Below are 16,097 nucleotides of genomic sequence, written 5' to 3'. Positions count from 1 at the left end.
AAAACAAATATGCAGGGCCAAACGCATCCCCAGGGAAGTTTGTGGGGACAGGGGGAGCTGCACGACAATGAACTGGGAACTGGGGCAGTTGCACCAGACAATGAATTCACTTCACGTGTTTTAAAAGCCTGGTTACCTTCAATAAAGGCTGTAGCACGGATGCTGCACATTTGCTAGCTAATATCTCTCCAAAAAGGCCGCAAATGTTTACAAAAGAAGGGCACAATGCAAATGCCCACGGGAGAGGATGAGCACGTGCCACGCCACGCATGTGCCCATCAGGAAACCGTGTTAAGCTAATCCCCTCCCCACACAGCCACCACGGCTCCAGCCCCGGAGAACATGGCCTTAAATCAACGCTCTTATCTCACAAAAGGAATTTAAGTGCAGCGCTTTGAAAGTCACTTTCTCGCGGCCATATGGCAGCCCCGAGCCCGGTCCTGTTCATTTGCATGTGCGAGAGACAAATCCGGCTCCTGCCTTTCGGGAGCGATAACAGGGCGAGGGGTAAAACTTAGCACTGTTTGGGTTTCTGCATAAAATCTTGCTGAGGCAAATTTCTCTCACCTCTCAAGGCAAGTGCCAAAAGCTGAGGCAGCCCCCAGGAGAGCTTGCCCACGACGGCAGCCCATACTGATCACGAGGCACACCGGTACAGGACCAGGGTAAAAGAGGAGTCTGAGACAAAAGCCATCATCTGAACCCAAAGCTGGCAATGTCTACACCCACATCACACCAAACAGGAACAGGCTGAAGTTACAGGGATATAAACAGCACTGAACACAAACTTCAAGACAGCAAATTCGCAAGCGTTCGCACATTTAACTTCCTGATAGGGAGGTATTTTGAAAACTCATGTTGCTGAGCTGCTCCATGAAATGAAGGGGTGGGGGATCTTGGGCTTCAGCACAAGGAGGAGCCAACAAAGCTGCTAACGCTTCAACATAAGCCTCTCCAGCAGATCTCTGTGCCAGGCATTATGCAGGATGGCAAGATTTTTGTTTTGCCGAGGCAGTGCCGTATGGGCAATCTGGTTTGCCTTATCAGCGAGCCAAGTGAGAGGAGAGAAATGCTCTTCCCCACCATTTGTTTAAACTTCCCTTTTCCCCCCAGATAAAGCTGCATACTTTTGTAAAAATATCTGCAAATGTAATAACATAATAGGCTTGTCATCGGTTCCTACATTTGGCATTGAAAATCTGCAAAGCTTGGAAAGAAAGAGAATTCCTAATAGTTACTGCTGCTGAAGAGCCCAGCTATAAACTGGGCCTGGATCCAGGTGATGGAGCACACAACCACCAAAATGCCTTTCCGTGTCCAGCACCTACTCCTACACAACTGCAAATCGTTCCTTTCTTGGCCCCACTGAAATAAGGCAAGAAGGTTTATTTCATCACTTCTTATTGATGGGCCTCATCTCCCCTCTTTGGGGTATTTGCATGCCCCTAACATTCATTACTGCTCTGAAGCCATTTCATTGTGCAGCTCAGTGCTGAGCACGCTGCAAACAGCCACATGCCCCGACAACCCATTCGGAGCCACACAAACCCCCTCGCACGGTGATGTGGAACCATTCCCAGCCCAAGGCTTTCCATCATGGACCACAGTTTGCCCCCTCCAAGGCCGTTTCTTCGGTATTTTTGCCCAGCATCCATCTCAGTGAGATTATCCCTGGGAACACATGAAACTAGAGCAGCCCTGCTTTATGGCTGCACGGAGCCCTCAGAGGAGGGCTTGGCGTATTTAGAGATATGTCACCGTGCCTCCCAAGGGGAATGTGAACGGCACAGTCTCTTAGCAACACCCAGTGCCTATCACAGGTAACTCTCATTAACAGGAATAGTGGGAGCTCTGAGCTGAAACCCTGCAATGTGCTGATCACCTTCCCCCTCGCTGGGAGAACCTGGACGGAGAGGCAGGAATGCTCCGTGGGCACGGGGGGAGAGGGATGGGCAAGCCCTTGGAGAAGGATACAGGCAGCACCAAAATATTGATTTGATTAAAAGAAATGAGGATTTGATTGTGTTAGAGAGAAAAGCATATCCCCTATGCTTCAAGTCAGCAAGGACTAATTTCTCCTTTGTCAGTAAACCCTCTCTCCAAGACATTTATTACAAATCTTACTGGAAGGGAAGAAATCCCACCCCACACTGAGACAATGCAGCTCTAAATTTCAACTTAATCATCACAAGCCTGTAAAGCTGATCTTTATGACAATGTGTGTGGCCAAACTAAAGGCTCTGGCAAAACTGATGTCTTGCTATTCTCACAATACAGATTTCACAACCCGAATCTCTTGCTGTAAGATAAGGAAAGCATTTCTCCAGGTCACTTACCTTTATTTGCTGCAGGAGAGAACAGCTTCTCAGAGCCTACAGAAGCCTGAAAAAGGAAGAGAAAAAGAGGGTGAATAATACTGAAGGAGAAATTCGGAAGGCTTGCTCACAAAAACACAGCTCATAAAACAAGTCGATTATCTGTAGACCTGCAGTTGCACATTGCACCTGGAGGGTGCAATGTTGTGCCATTAAAGAACAAGCATGCATCCTGAGGAGATGAGAGCAAAGCGTATACACGAGTACTGTCCTGATCTCACCCAACTATATCCTCTTGTCTCGTTTATTTAGGCAACCATGCAATGCACAGCTAATTTTATCCATGATTCCTCGTATAAAAACAAAACCAGTGAAACTGCTATCAAGCTGAAGGAAAAAAAACAAAACAAAACAAACCAAAACACACTTCAAAGGCTCTCTCGTTGAAAATAAGCTCATTTCTTGCTGAACATGCAAAATGTAATTTGTGTATTGGAAACACAAGTTGCAACTGAACACATCCGTATGAAGGAGGGTGTTATTTAATATTATGCCAAATGATTGGTACATGCTGCTATGCACTTAGTTGAGTATGAAATAAAACATCTTCCTCTTGGAGACTGGGTTGCACTATGCTCTGAACTCCACAGCAGTGGATCTGTGCTCCTCACAGCTCTGGGAAATAGTTAAAGAAATCCAATTAACCTAAACCTTGTAAACAGCTTCATGATAATCAGGGTCACTGGGTTACAGACAAGATGATAACGACAGAGAGGGAAAAAAAGTCCGTTCATCGTAAATAAAGCTTTTATGAGTTAATTTGATGGCTTCCTTTCCCCCCCCAACGGATATCAAACAGTCAACCTATTTCAGCATAAGCTTTTCCTCCTCGCCATCAGATAAAATAGCAAGTAGCCTCTCCAGAATCAAAGCTGGTCTGGGAGCAGGAGCACGATCAGCATTACTACATTACTACCATCTACAAGATAGCTGAAAGTATTGCCAACGTGTTGGCACTGACTGCTGCATGAATAAAATGGGGTGAAGTACAAAGCTGACGAGCAAAAGATACTGGAAGTGAAAAACGCCTTTTTCCCCTGACTCTGCTTTAAAAACAATGAATTAATTCAACCCACGGCTGAACTAAGCTGATTTTATTTTTGATTTTATTGATTTTATTCTAAGGTGCCTTGGGAGATTTGCATGATAAAGAGCACTATGAATTGTATTACATTGCTATATATTTTAAATGACGACTCAGAAGGAAAAAAACAAATAGTAAAATGCAAGAAGATCTGCATGAGATATAGTAAGAAGCAAGAGTGATCTTTTAATGTTATTTCCAAGAAAAGTGGCACTGCAAGCACTGAATGTCTTACTTAATGCAAATGTATAAAAAAGAGAGGGAAAACAACATGAAAAATAGGTTGAGGCTGAGACACATAAGAAAGAAATTCTGAATTATGTCCACAACAAAGCTGCACGTGTAGCTGTGGCATGTATGATCATTACACAGCTCAGCAAAAGGATCCTAAAATCTTAGGGAAAATCAGTTACCTGCACGATCCCTTCACTGCATGGATTAAAAAGAGGAAGAACCAGGATTAAACAAGGTTTTGCCTAGGCTGGTTTGCAAAGAAAGTCTAACAGTGTCACACAGCAGCAACAACAGTGGTGCATAAAACGTTTGACAGCCAACTCTGAATTTACAACCCATTGTTAGGAGATTTTTCACTCATAATCAACACAAAGTCAGCACGGACGCAGAACACATCTGCAGGCCCTGGGAACTCACCCACACTAACGCAGCTCACACAAAGCCAGGGCCCGTCTCAAAGCACTCCCTAAGCACTCTGACACATGGCAGGTGGATAAATAAGATTCCCCCATTTTACAGGCAGTGGAACTTCACATGGCTTGCACTAAAGCCCAGGCAGTAAACTGGCTGCTGAGCCGCAAATCCTAAGTGCCGGGTCCTGCTGCTGGGGTGTGGGGTCTCCAGCAGCCTGCTGGGAGAGCTGCCCTTCCCTGGGAGCCGTCAGGAGCAAGCCATGGCTGCAGGACGTGCCACCCCAGCTGGGAGAAGCTTTGTGCTTCTGGTCTGGAGAGCTGGGTCCCACCAACACACGGCAGCCACCAGCTCACTCCCCTTTACCAGGGGCTAAATACAGACTGGCACTGTTGAACTGTGAGCTAAAGATCTCAGTGCTACAGGTCCAGACTATATAAAACAATGTTTAAGGAAGTCAGGCCAGAAAGCTCACTTTTAAGAGAAAGTAAAGCACCCGGATTATTGCTCAGCCCTCTGCTATCAGCACGTGCCACCGCCTTCCACAATCAGAGTCAACATTTACAGAGCAGCGTTTTCAACATCACAGCTCCAGTTCACAGACACAAACCTTCACACCTAGAGTTTACTGTAACTTTTGCTCTCGTTTCTGGTGATTTCTAGCTCCAGATCTGAGCAGTTTTTGGCATCAGCACCATTCTGAAACAGGGAATGCCTGTGCTATAGGATATTCTACAAGCTGCTGTAAAGGCAGGAGGGAAGCTGGGGGAGGAAGAGCCTGAATTCATCATTCAACCCTACCAGTCATCCTTTAAAGGAAGCATACAATAAAACCTATGTGTCTGAGGGAACCCACTAGTGAGTGAAAAAATCCAGCAAACCAACCCATCTGCTAAAACAAGTCCCCTCCCAAAATTTCTGCTGTTCCAAGCAAATAATTTGCATATGTTTAAGAGGAGATTTTAAAAAAACACCAAAAAAAAGTGGAATTTTTCCCTTGTGAACAAAAACAGGCATTTGGAGTCTTTTATGTATAAATTCAAGCCATCCCAGGAAATCACACATTCCTTGATGCAAAATGAAACGAGAAATTTCCTTTTTCCCCCCGCTATCGTTGCTTCCTGCCTGTCTCCATCTGAAGGACCACATTGAGGACAACCCAAATTACTTTTTGTTGCTGCATAAGGCAAAGAGACATCCCCAGCCTGAGGCTCACAGACAGAAGACATCTCAACCCTTCCTTGTTCACTTGCTGCTCATCTCCCTCCCGCTGCAGCACGGCCACAGAGCCCACCAAGGCCTGTGCTCATAAAAGCTGCTGCTTGCACAGTCCCACCCTCGCCCCCAGTAACCACCTTGGCATTTTAAGCAAATCTAACCACTGTGCCCAAACACACCCAAATGATTTCAGAGAGCAGCAGTTTCTGAGGCAGCCTCGCACTGATGGAACGTTTCAGACCCAGCACTCTTTCAATGACACCAAGCCTTGCAGGTCCCCTTTGTGGCTTATTCAACAAAGTTACCAATCCCCTGTCTCGTTTTGAGTTTCTTTCTTTTCTACACCAGACCTAAAGGGGAGAATGCCTCCACCCATTTCTGTGAGTCTGAGACCAGGCTGAATACACTGCAGAAGAAAACAACATTTCTGCCCTTTTCTGCTGTGCAGAAAGCAAACAGGAGTGGTGCTCCTGTCCCTCACCCTTCCTCCCCTTGAGCCCAGCACACATCAACACCGATTCAATTTTCAGCACTAAAAGCTCAGCAAAGGCAGCTTTTTCCTCAAAATGTGAGGTGGTAACCACAAAGGATGTAGCACACCCTCTGCTCTGAAGGTGAGCAGTGAGGGATAATGAAGTCCATGCCTCATCCATCCCGGTTCCCACTAACCCAAGGCAGCTGAAAGGTGTAAGAGCTCTTACAGATTAATAATTTAACGATTATATATAACAGAACAGCATCATCTGACAGAGACAGCACTATAAACTATGTCAGGGTTTGCAGTAATTACTTCCCTCCCCCCCCCTTTCTCTGTAGCCAATAAAATGGCTAAGAGGGAATAAACCCATTCCTTATCACCAACAGCAGAGGCTCTGTGGACCCTCTCGCCGTCTCCTGGAGCACTGAATGCCAGATCCAAGCCGGATACTTCAGGAGCCTGATAGCAAGACATGGAGAAATTCTAATAAGGCTCCAGTTCTGGTTCACAAGGAGCAAGGGAAATGGTGTTAGGGACTGGGTATGTATGTCATGCACAGGGCAAAAGCCAGGCACTGCCTCCAAATGAGTCCAGCATGGTAGGCAGAAGGTAAAGGAGACAGTAAAATACAGTTTAAATTTTATTTCTGGATGGCTGCCTATCTTCTAGACAGCCAAGAGCCAGCCTCAAGAGAGACTGTTTGCACAGTTACTGAACTTAGCAAGCACTAAAAAGCTCACAAGAAAACCCTTCTCTGGGAGATTTTCAAACTAGGAGTGCTGGATACGCTTACAGAAACTTTCAGCATAAAGCACAGACCAATTTTGGATCAATTTTCATCCTTCCCTTTGATCTGTTTCCCCTGCTTTTACTGACCACTCCGATGCCACTCGACTGCTCGTCCAGCAGAGGATTCCAGCACTTCAGCACTGCTTTACCAGCTTCCATTTCACTCTGCAAGTCATTCACACCAGACCCTTCATCCAGTAATATGAGAACACTAACTAAAACAGGAAGGTATTGTTTGGGTTGTGATTCTTCTATAGGAAATGGAAACTGATACATATGGAAAGGTGCAAGAGGAACCTGGAAATCACACACATGCACACAAAAAACCAAACTAAAAATCCCCCTTAAGACCAAGAAAGTACTCAACACATTTCAGAATACAGAAGGAACCCATGGGCAACACTGCTTGCATTGTGAAGGGATGTTTCAAGGGAACCTATAGTGTTTCCAAAACCTGCACTATTTCTGGAGGGAAATCACAGCTCCATTAAAAAGACAAAAGAAAAGTCAGACCTGCAAGTCAGTCATTGCATGCATCGTCACAGGAAAATAAGCTGGAATAAGCAGTACATGAACTACCTTTTTGTGAACCTTCTAGGAAAATCCAGCTTTGTGGTACATGGCTGGCTGGGACACAGCACAGCCCAGCTGTGTGAGGGATTAAGCAAGAGGGAACAGGACTTCTACAAATCCACACTGTGATTATCTTCACACAGAATTTATAGACTGGGCTTTCAAGAGGGCTCAGCACTCAGCGGCTGCCTTTGGGGCACCAATCTGAATGGAGCTACTGGGTACAAAGTATTCTCAAAAATCCATTTAGATATTTAAATGGTGACCAGGTTGTTCTGAAAATCTGGTTACAGCGGATAGTTGAGTTCACTTACAAAATTCTGGCTGTTGATCTCCAGTGCAAAGAAGGACTAATAACAAATAATATTCTCTAATCAAGAATGGTTCTCCACCTTTCTAGCAACAGTCCTAAAAACCAGTTGTACTTTTAGTTACACCATAACACATCACAGTGAAACACAAAGCAAAACCACCCCGAAAAGGCAACGACTTATTGAAATAGCAATGCCTTAAATGCCACAGATACTCCTAGTTCAATTATTATTCAAGGCCCTCTGTGGGAAGTAGTGATGGGTCTTCCATATCTTTCATGAGAATTTACTCTTCAGAAGGTCCATCAGAAACAAAAAGTTTCTTGGATTGGACTACACAGCAACACACTTGTTTAGGTTCCCACTCGCAGTTGTTTAGCACACAGTCCAGTACTGTTCTGGTCCTGGAAGGGCCTGTCACCATGCACTTGTCTCTTGTCACTTTTTCTTCCAAGAACACTTATTTACCTCAGCAGTTTACATAACCATGACACATGCCACAGCCCCTCTGAGAAGCCAGCACGAGACTGGGAACACAGGATTAAATTAGGCCATAGAGAGCCCAGAAGCAGAGATCACTGGTCCCAATTCACCACTGAATTACACTGACTTTACATGATGGAAAACAGAACGTGAGGCGAAGTGGATGAGGACTGGAAGGCACCAAAGGAAATACAGTCCAGTCTGACTCAGTTAGAGCAGGGCAATGAGGAGCCAAGCTCGTTGCCTCTCCGCAAGCCCGACGGTTTGGTTTGGACCTTCCCTTTTGGCAAGACAGTGATAAGCTTAAATTAACACTGTTTTGAACCCTGAGCATGTTCCTCATTGTTTTACAACTGTTGTGGAATTGAACAAACTACTCCAAATTAAGCAGCAACAGCCATTCTTAAACGTGCCCTGCCCTGCTGCTCATCGCTCAGACACCTCTGCCCCTGACAAAGGGGGACTGACACCCGTGGGACCGACCCTGGCACGGCTGCCATCAGAGCCTCGGGGCACAGGCCTGCTAACCCCTCTTCCCTCTCTCCTCAAACCATCCCTCCAGCCCCCAGAGAGCAGCTATAGCCCAGAGCTCTCCCCTTCCTACCCTCTCCATTAGTGATGCTTTAGGATTCATCTTCCTTGGAGCAGTTGCTGTCTCCCAAAGGAAAAGATCAAACTCCCTCTCCTTCCCAGCTCAGCTCCGATAAATAAATAAGTACATGCACTGAAAAAAATTCAGTAAAGGAGGAAAAGGGAGGCAATGGGAGAGTTTCTGGACCTCACCAAGGCTGGTAATACAGCTGCAAAAGGTCCCTCAGCTGTTTCCAGAGTCACTGACCAGAAAAGAACATTTCCAGCTGACCCTCATTAAATCAGCCAAAATACTTGCTTAATGTCAGTGTGCCTGCGTGTCCTAATTTAAATTAAGGAGCACCTGGTCCTTATCTAAGTATATTCCTCCTTCAAACCTCAGCTCCCAATAGCTACCAAATCCACCTTGATTTTACACTCCTGGCTATTTTTCACTCTAATCAGCACTGACTTCCCTTCACTACATGTTTAAATGCTCCTGGATGTTCTGGTCTATGAATGGTATCCAGAGGACAGTCCTGTGCCCCTGGATCAGGCTGCAGCTCTCCCTGTAGGTTGGAGGCAGCGATGTTAAGGCCAACTGATACACACCACGGTCAGGGAAACACAATTCCCCATGATACACTTGGAAAAAGGCTTTGTGTGGTCTGTTTTTAAACATCTCGAACATCAGGGCCCCCATGCCTTTCCCTGAGAGCTGATCCCCCCTCCCAAAGAAGCTTTTCAGCCTGCACTTCCACATGCAAAATTTTTCCATTGCCCAGACATTGGTCTTAGGCAAGCACAGATTTGATTACTGCTTTAGCTCTTGATAAAAATGTAAGGGAAAACCTACCTGTGAGTAGGAAAGGCTGGGAACACTGTGAACATACCACCAGAGTAGTTTGTATTACTGTCATTACAGCTTGAAACTATCTCGCCAGCCTATCTATTTGGCTGGGGTATGGCTTTTTATTTGCACTAAATCAAACGGAATGGCGAGTGCTCTTTGCAGAACTACCTAAAACTTCTTATAATTCAAAGGCTGCACTGCAGGAAGAGTGATGGGAGAGAGCAGGGACTGTGCTGGGAATGACAGGTGGCAGACTGTTGTTTGGTACCTACCAAATTACTCTGCTGCTCCCAGGGCTGCCTTGGCATTTCATTATCCCAACTCTCTCCTGGAAGGATGCGGACATAAATTCACACCTCATGTCCTGGTTTCCGTCAAACTGAGTAAGAGTGCAAATGCTGGCACCAACTGGGAATGCCAAGCAGGGCTTGGCATGCTAGAACAAACTCTCAGCTGTGGTCTTTGCCAGCTACCTGCATTTATCATTGTAATGGCCTGCCAGACAGGACTTGGCAAGCAACAGAGGAGGGCGGGAGGAGGAGGGCCAGGCTCTGCACTGCCAAGCAATTCATTCCTGTAGCTCCTGCCATCACTGTACCAGCAGGGCAACCTTCATTTTATTTTATCTTTTAACCAATTATGTGTCACCCAAATCCCACCTGCAGCTTTCTCCAACACAAACGGCTATAAATCACAGTTCAGAGACCGAGAGGGTTTTGCAAGACATTTGATTTCATAAAAAGGTCACTGTCTGTCTGAGGATTGCTGCAGTTCAAAAATAACTGAATAACAACCTGCATTGGCAGACAGGGAAGGAACCGCTTCCATGGTCTGTTGCATGTTGTCAGATAATATTAGAACAATTAGGGAGGCCAACAATGGCAGAACCATTAGGATCCAGCTAAACCAAAGTGCTGATACAAACTCAGTGAAATATCTCCTCTTTTCAATTTTTGAATAAAACATAATCAATTCAATAAGAAAGGGAAAAATGCATGAGCACACCAGAAACATTCAACATAACCACCTTGAGCAGACAAACAGAATACATGCCTGTCATCACTGCAGCCTGCTCCAATCTGCCTGGGTATTCCCCAGCTTAACCCCAAGCTCTGCTAATTCTCAGAGCACTGCAATACTCTGAGGCCTCAGAGCACTCAGGATGGTCTCTTTAGGGGAAATGCTGTCTTCCCTAATCCATACACTGGATATGTAGCAGACCCTGGATGGACCTTTCTGTGAACCACATCACAGAGCAAACATTTGAGGACACTCCAAAATCATTTGACACCGATGCTGTTCTGAATGCCCTTAGTGTCCACCTCTCTCTTGCAGGTGACATGTCAAGCCAGACAGTGTCAAACTCTTCGAAAAACATCAGGTTAACTGCAATAAATACATGAGACACAGAGAAGGTTGCATCATCCTCCTAGCCCGGACCATGACATACGGCACACGGACATCCCTCTGACAGAATTCCCCAGTGACGGATGCAATCCTGACATGGCCCTTTCCTGGGCCTGGGGGGGTCAGGGAGCTTATCAGGAAGGCAGCTCTTGTCCACTGCCATTGAAACTTGCTGTCTTACCCGCAGCAACCTCAGAGGAGTGCCTGTGCAGAAGGCTCTTTTGTTGTTGTTGTTTCTAATTCACTGCTCCAAAATATTTCTTGGCGGCATCCCAGGGCTGGAGCCTTATCTGCCCATCCCCCAGGCAGACACACAGCAGCTGTGGAGGCTTATCACGGTTGCCTGTCCACTGAGTTTACAAATTAACACCCTATCGAGGCTGCACGAGGGCTGATTAATCAGAGAGAGGCAGTCTGAGGGCCTTTATCACCGTAAGCGGCTGCTGGGAGAGAAGTCACAAATCTCTCAGGAGGCCAGAGATGCCTTACAAATGAAAGAGCAGGAGGCCAGAGAGGAGGAGGGCACAGTGGTACGGGAAGCAGATATTTTAGAGATAGTGGTGGTGGAGGTAATGGAGCAGGGGAGGGGGGAGCTGCAAGAAAACACCAGTACATTATGACAGCTTAAAAAAAAAAAAAAAAGAAGATAATTAACAGCCTATACCTCATGATTCTAGCTTTCCCTCCCCGGGCTATAATTTAGCCTATTGCTCCTTTGCTCCAGAGGACAATAAACATTTATTATGTTAAACACATAACTGTGCTGCACAAAAGCACCGTTCTTTCCCAGGTCCACTCCTTGCACAGCTGTGCAGCCCAGGAGGACGGGGCTGCTGAAGTGGGCTCCCCTTTTATGCAGAAAATTACTTGGTTTGGACACAAAACACATCCCTGGCTTCCCCCAGAGTTGCAGTGTGCTGGATGCATTCATACTGAATGTGAAGGCAAACCCCAAGAGGCTGAGAGCTCTTGGATGGGTCCTCTGGCCCACCAGCATCTGCCACACAGCATTAGGATGTGCCCGGGTGTGGGAGCATTGGCAGGCAGGAGCAGCTCCTGCAGAGCTTCACCACCTAAGAAGTATCTCCTCTTTGTAATTCAGCAGCCTTGCTAAGAGGTTTACTGGGAAATGTTCAATCCCTCCAGAATTATGTGTAGGAGACATTCTTATTACAAGATGAATAATACAGAGCTGTGAGCTGCACTGGAGCAGTGCTGTCCCTGCCCCCTCCAAGCACTTCAGCCTCTCTAAGAGCACAGTGATTTAGGGGATTTGCCTGCCACTGGACTATATAGTTCAGACACTGCTCTCCTGTACCTTAGTGCCAGTACCTGCTGCATCCCTCCAGCTTTGTGCTTGTGTCAGGACAATGCAAAATAATTATAAAGACCACGGGGACCCACACAGAAGAGATTTAAAATCTAACACATCTTTAAAGGAAACCAAATCAGGCATCTGTCTGCATTTGTCAACGTTCACTTCTAATTTTAAGTTTTCAAGTTTAATCCTTGCGACCAAGACACACAGCTGGATTTTTCCTCTGAAGTGTACTATGTATGTAAGCTGAGATTCCCACGCAGCAACATGGCTCCAGAAGGTACAACTTTAATAAAAATGTTACCAACATTCATAAGCAAACACTGCAACCACCTCCTGTCCAGTGCTTTCTGTTAACACACCAGCAAAGAATTCAACAAATAACCTCTGGATAAAAATGTCATTCACTGCAGCTTTACCACCAACAGCGCCGTGTGTGGGCGTGATCCTGGGGAAGGGCCATTCCCATCTTGCCCATGGAAACTGCAGAAATAGAGCACTCACACAGCCTAACTGAACATCTCCAGGCCAGCTCTTTTCAGACAGCACCGGGAAACAGAATCAAACAAAAACGAATGATCATCTGCCCTCCCCCCCTCTCCTGATCCAATGAGAAAACTATTTCCCAAACCACCTGGATTATTGGTCTACCAACCCTCGCAGATGCCCAGTTTTAACAGTATCCATTAGGTTAATTAGCATTGGGCAAGGAGATGCTGTGTATTAGTCCAGGAAAGGAACGACAGCTTTTTTATTGGAGGAGTCCCTGCCAGGCTCTCTGAAGCAAACAGCTGTGGAAGGTCTTCTCACAGCCCTTCCCTGCCAACAGACACCAGATTAATCTGAGCTGGGCTGGACCCCCACGTGTGATGTTCAGCAGACCCATGGGTAAGCAGGGCAATGATACCTCCCGTCACCCCAATGAGATAACAGCAACTCTATATGTGAAGGAAACATCAAATATTCATCAGGTAAACAATACGAATGCGGTAATCCCAAAACACGGGGAAACTGTAGAAGCTGTCTCTCTGGTGTTTATCAGATTGACTCTTTAAACTTCATTATCGAGTCTGCCCATCAACCCTTCTCCCTCTCTCTCTCTCTCAGGTCTTGTGTTTCTACAGTTTAGGGAAAGGATGTCTCTGCTGGATTAGCTGCTCCCCACAGCTCTGTTCCCACACACGGACACCCTCACTCTAACAGAAAGCTCACTGCAGGGTGCACGAGGATTTAAAGACCCATCAGACGGGATTAGGAACACCTTAAAAAAGGGAACCAGGACAGCGTATAAATTTCCCTACAAACAGAGGCTGTGGAGGAAAAAATATGGAGGGAAGACTCTGGTTCACATCTGCAAAGCATCTGGTTTCCCATCCCTCACTCGTCCAAGGGCAGTGAAGTGCACTCACCTACTTTTTACAGGAAAGAGTCACCAAGCATTTCTCCTGTGCTATACAATAAGTCAAGAAAGAAGCTCTCATTGTTGCACCTTGGTTAAATATGGCATTATCTGACCTCATCTTCTGCATAAAAAGGTGGTGAAGGGGGCAGTCCCCCATTTTCAGCCAACATATAATCTGTCTTCTCCAATTAGATATGCTTTGCAACAAGTGTGGTGGATCCATTTATTTCCATACTGCAATAATGCAGATAAATCCAACTTTGGCTCCAGTCCCACAGCTTTCAAAGCTGGGGCTCTGCATTTCCAATCCTTGCCCTTTTTTTTTTTTTTTTCCCTTTCTGCTGCAAAATGTCACCAATTTACTTTAGCCTGGGGGCCCATTTCGAGTTTTACCGCTAATATACGAGAAATGCATTTTTCAAGCTGTTACCACTTAACTGTACTGATATCAGCCACTCAGGGGACACAATATTGTTTACACATCCTGCTCTATGGAATAAGCACGGATGCCAAAACTCTGCCTGGGTTGTGAAGGAGACGTTTACTCTCTGTTTTATGAGATTTCCTCGATTTGTGGCTGCCTCAATGGTCGTAAAAACAGCTGTAAATCAAAAGAGCACCACAAAATTGCAATAACAACTGTCGAACTCGGCTCTAAAAAGCATAACTCCCAGCAACAGAAGGTGGAAGGCTTTTTCCTGATTTAATACCAGGTGTGGGGGAGCCCTAGTAAGCCTACGTGCAGCACCGTGTCTGCCCACAGTCACCCACACACGGGCTCAGCCAAACCCCAGTGTTTTGGCCGCTCCCCTATCGCTCGCCCCGACTCTGCCCCACGTAGTTCCTTCCGGCCTCTTTCCTCCTCTTTTCTGGAAAACAGAAGTCTTTTTCAAACGCCTGGAGAACACTTATACAAATAACTGCTGAATGCACAGCCCTGTTTAAAGCATTAAAACAGACAGAGAGTCAGCCCAGCATTCAGACACGGCCGTGCTCCCAGCTGAGGCTGCTCTGCAGAACAGCAATGGCTTTAGCAGATGACCCCAGCCAGGGCTTGTCACCTTGCTCCTGGCCTACCCGGGACAGCCCAAATTCCTGCACAGTCTCTCAGCCCAGTTTTTAGGGAGTGGAGCAAAGGAGGAGAGGGTTGGTGGGATGTGAGTTATTAACAACCATCTTCTGGGAGCTGATTCCAGCTAAAATGGTTCCAGAACAGGCAGCTCCATTTGCCCTGACAGTCTCCAGCCAGGACTGGCCAAGCAGCAGATGCACGAATTCAAAAGTTTCTGTTACTCTGTGCCGCTGGCTACAGTCCAAACCAAAGAGAGAGTTTCACCCGTGGGTAAAAGAGCCTTCCTGGATTTTTCCATGCCCCATTCCAGTTGCTTTCACAAACAATCTTCTCATCCTTGTCTCCAAAATTACTAAAAGACTCTCAGTTCCTGCATCTCGCCACCTCACCCCCCCAATCTGAGATGAACTCGGCCAACAACAAACTCCCTTCACCACCTCCCAGCTCTGAGAAACCAGCTGTGGCACCAAGAGCCACACCATAAACCCTGGGCCAGCAGAGCTACCCAGCCTCCTCGTGCCCCCTGTCCAAAGCACGAAAAGCTTGCCTGGCCTCACCAGCCAGGTCTTCATTCTCTTTTTCAAATTTCCTCTTACTTCGAATTTCTTTCGTGGCATTTAATTAGCCCAGCTTTCTCCATTACAGAAAGAGGTTTGTATGTGCACAGGCCAAAGTATGTGAAGAAATGGTGAGAGAAAGTTCATGGGAAGTCAGTTTAGACAGTGCTCATCTTAGTTTTTCTGTCTGCAGTAGACTAAAATACACTTGAGTTCCAGTGTGTTACTGTATCTGTGCCTGGCAGTGTGTTTTTCCAGATGCATATCCTAATTATGCTCTTCAAGCAAATGCCCCGTGGAGCAAGGTAGTAGAAGAGAAAACCTCTTTACAGTCACCACCATGCTGTGATCCATTCTGGACAGGAACTCCCCCCTGCATTGAGAGGACAATTTAATTTCCATGGACCACTTGATGTGAAGGGAAAAGGATCTATATTCTTTTGTCTGAACCCCACAAAGTGTCAGCCCTTCTTTTCCCATTCTTCTGGTAGATGTGTACATTCACATTCTTGAGAAAATCCCCAATAGACGGGAACGGTCTTTCACTTCCAACACATTATGCCTCCCTGCTACAATCTTTTCCTTCTTGTACAATGCCTCTTGACTTTCCTTTGGCTCTTTTCTTTGCAATTTTTCCTTTATGAATGCAATCAGAGAGACAAAACAAAAAAATCCCCCCAAACCCAAATGAACAAAAAATGTCATTCAGAGCCTTTGCCAATGATGTTACTGGCAATTCCAGTTGAGAAACCATCTGTACAGACATGAACTGATCTGACGTAGGGAACAGCTAGTTTTATTTCAAAAAGCTCTGTGTTCCCAATGTTCTGGGTACAGGAACTCTACAAGCCAGCTGAAGCTAATAGGGTGAATATGTGATCAGCTACACCCATGCAGCAATTCCAGATTTATTTCTTTTGTACTACAGTGAGTATCTGGGTGGGGTTGCAAAAACTATTAAA

At 46.0% G+C, this 16,097-nt stretch overlaps 1 protein-coding gene across 13 annotated transcripts in view; it reads right to left on the bottom strand.

Annotated features, from left to right (window-relative positions):
• FBRSL1 (fibrosin like 1) overlaps positions 1-16,097 on the bottom strand; it is a 370,905-nt gene that overhangs the window by 53,537 nt on the left and 301,271 nt on the right. For all 13 annotated transcript variants that reach the window (XM_018076290.2, XM_018076280.2, XM_018076286.2 and 10 more), the window contains one exon: positions 2,337-2,382. In XM_018076290.2, coding sequence (XP_017931779.1) covers positions 2,337-2,382 — 46 coding nt within the window. The remainder of the gene's footprint in view (positions 1-2,336; positions 2,383-16,097) is intronic.

This window comes from Manacus vitellinus, unplaced genomic scaffold (genome assembly GCF_001715985.3).
Source record: "Manacus vitellinus isolate BGI_N305 unplaced genomic scaffold, ASM171598v3 scaffold_31_pilon, whole genome shotgun sequence".
In the NCBI taxonomy this organism is placed as follows: domain Eukaryota; kingdom Metazoa; phylum Chordata; class Aves; order Passeriformes; family Pipridae; genus Manacus; species Manacus vitellinus.
This window is presented reverse-complemented; position numbering and strand designations above follow the sequence as displayed.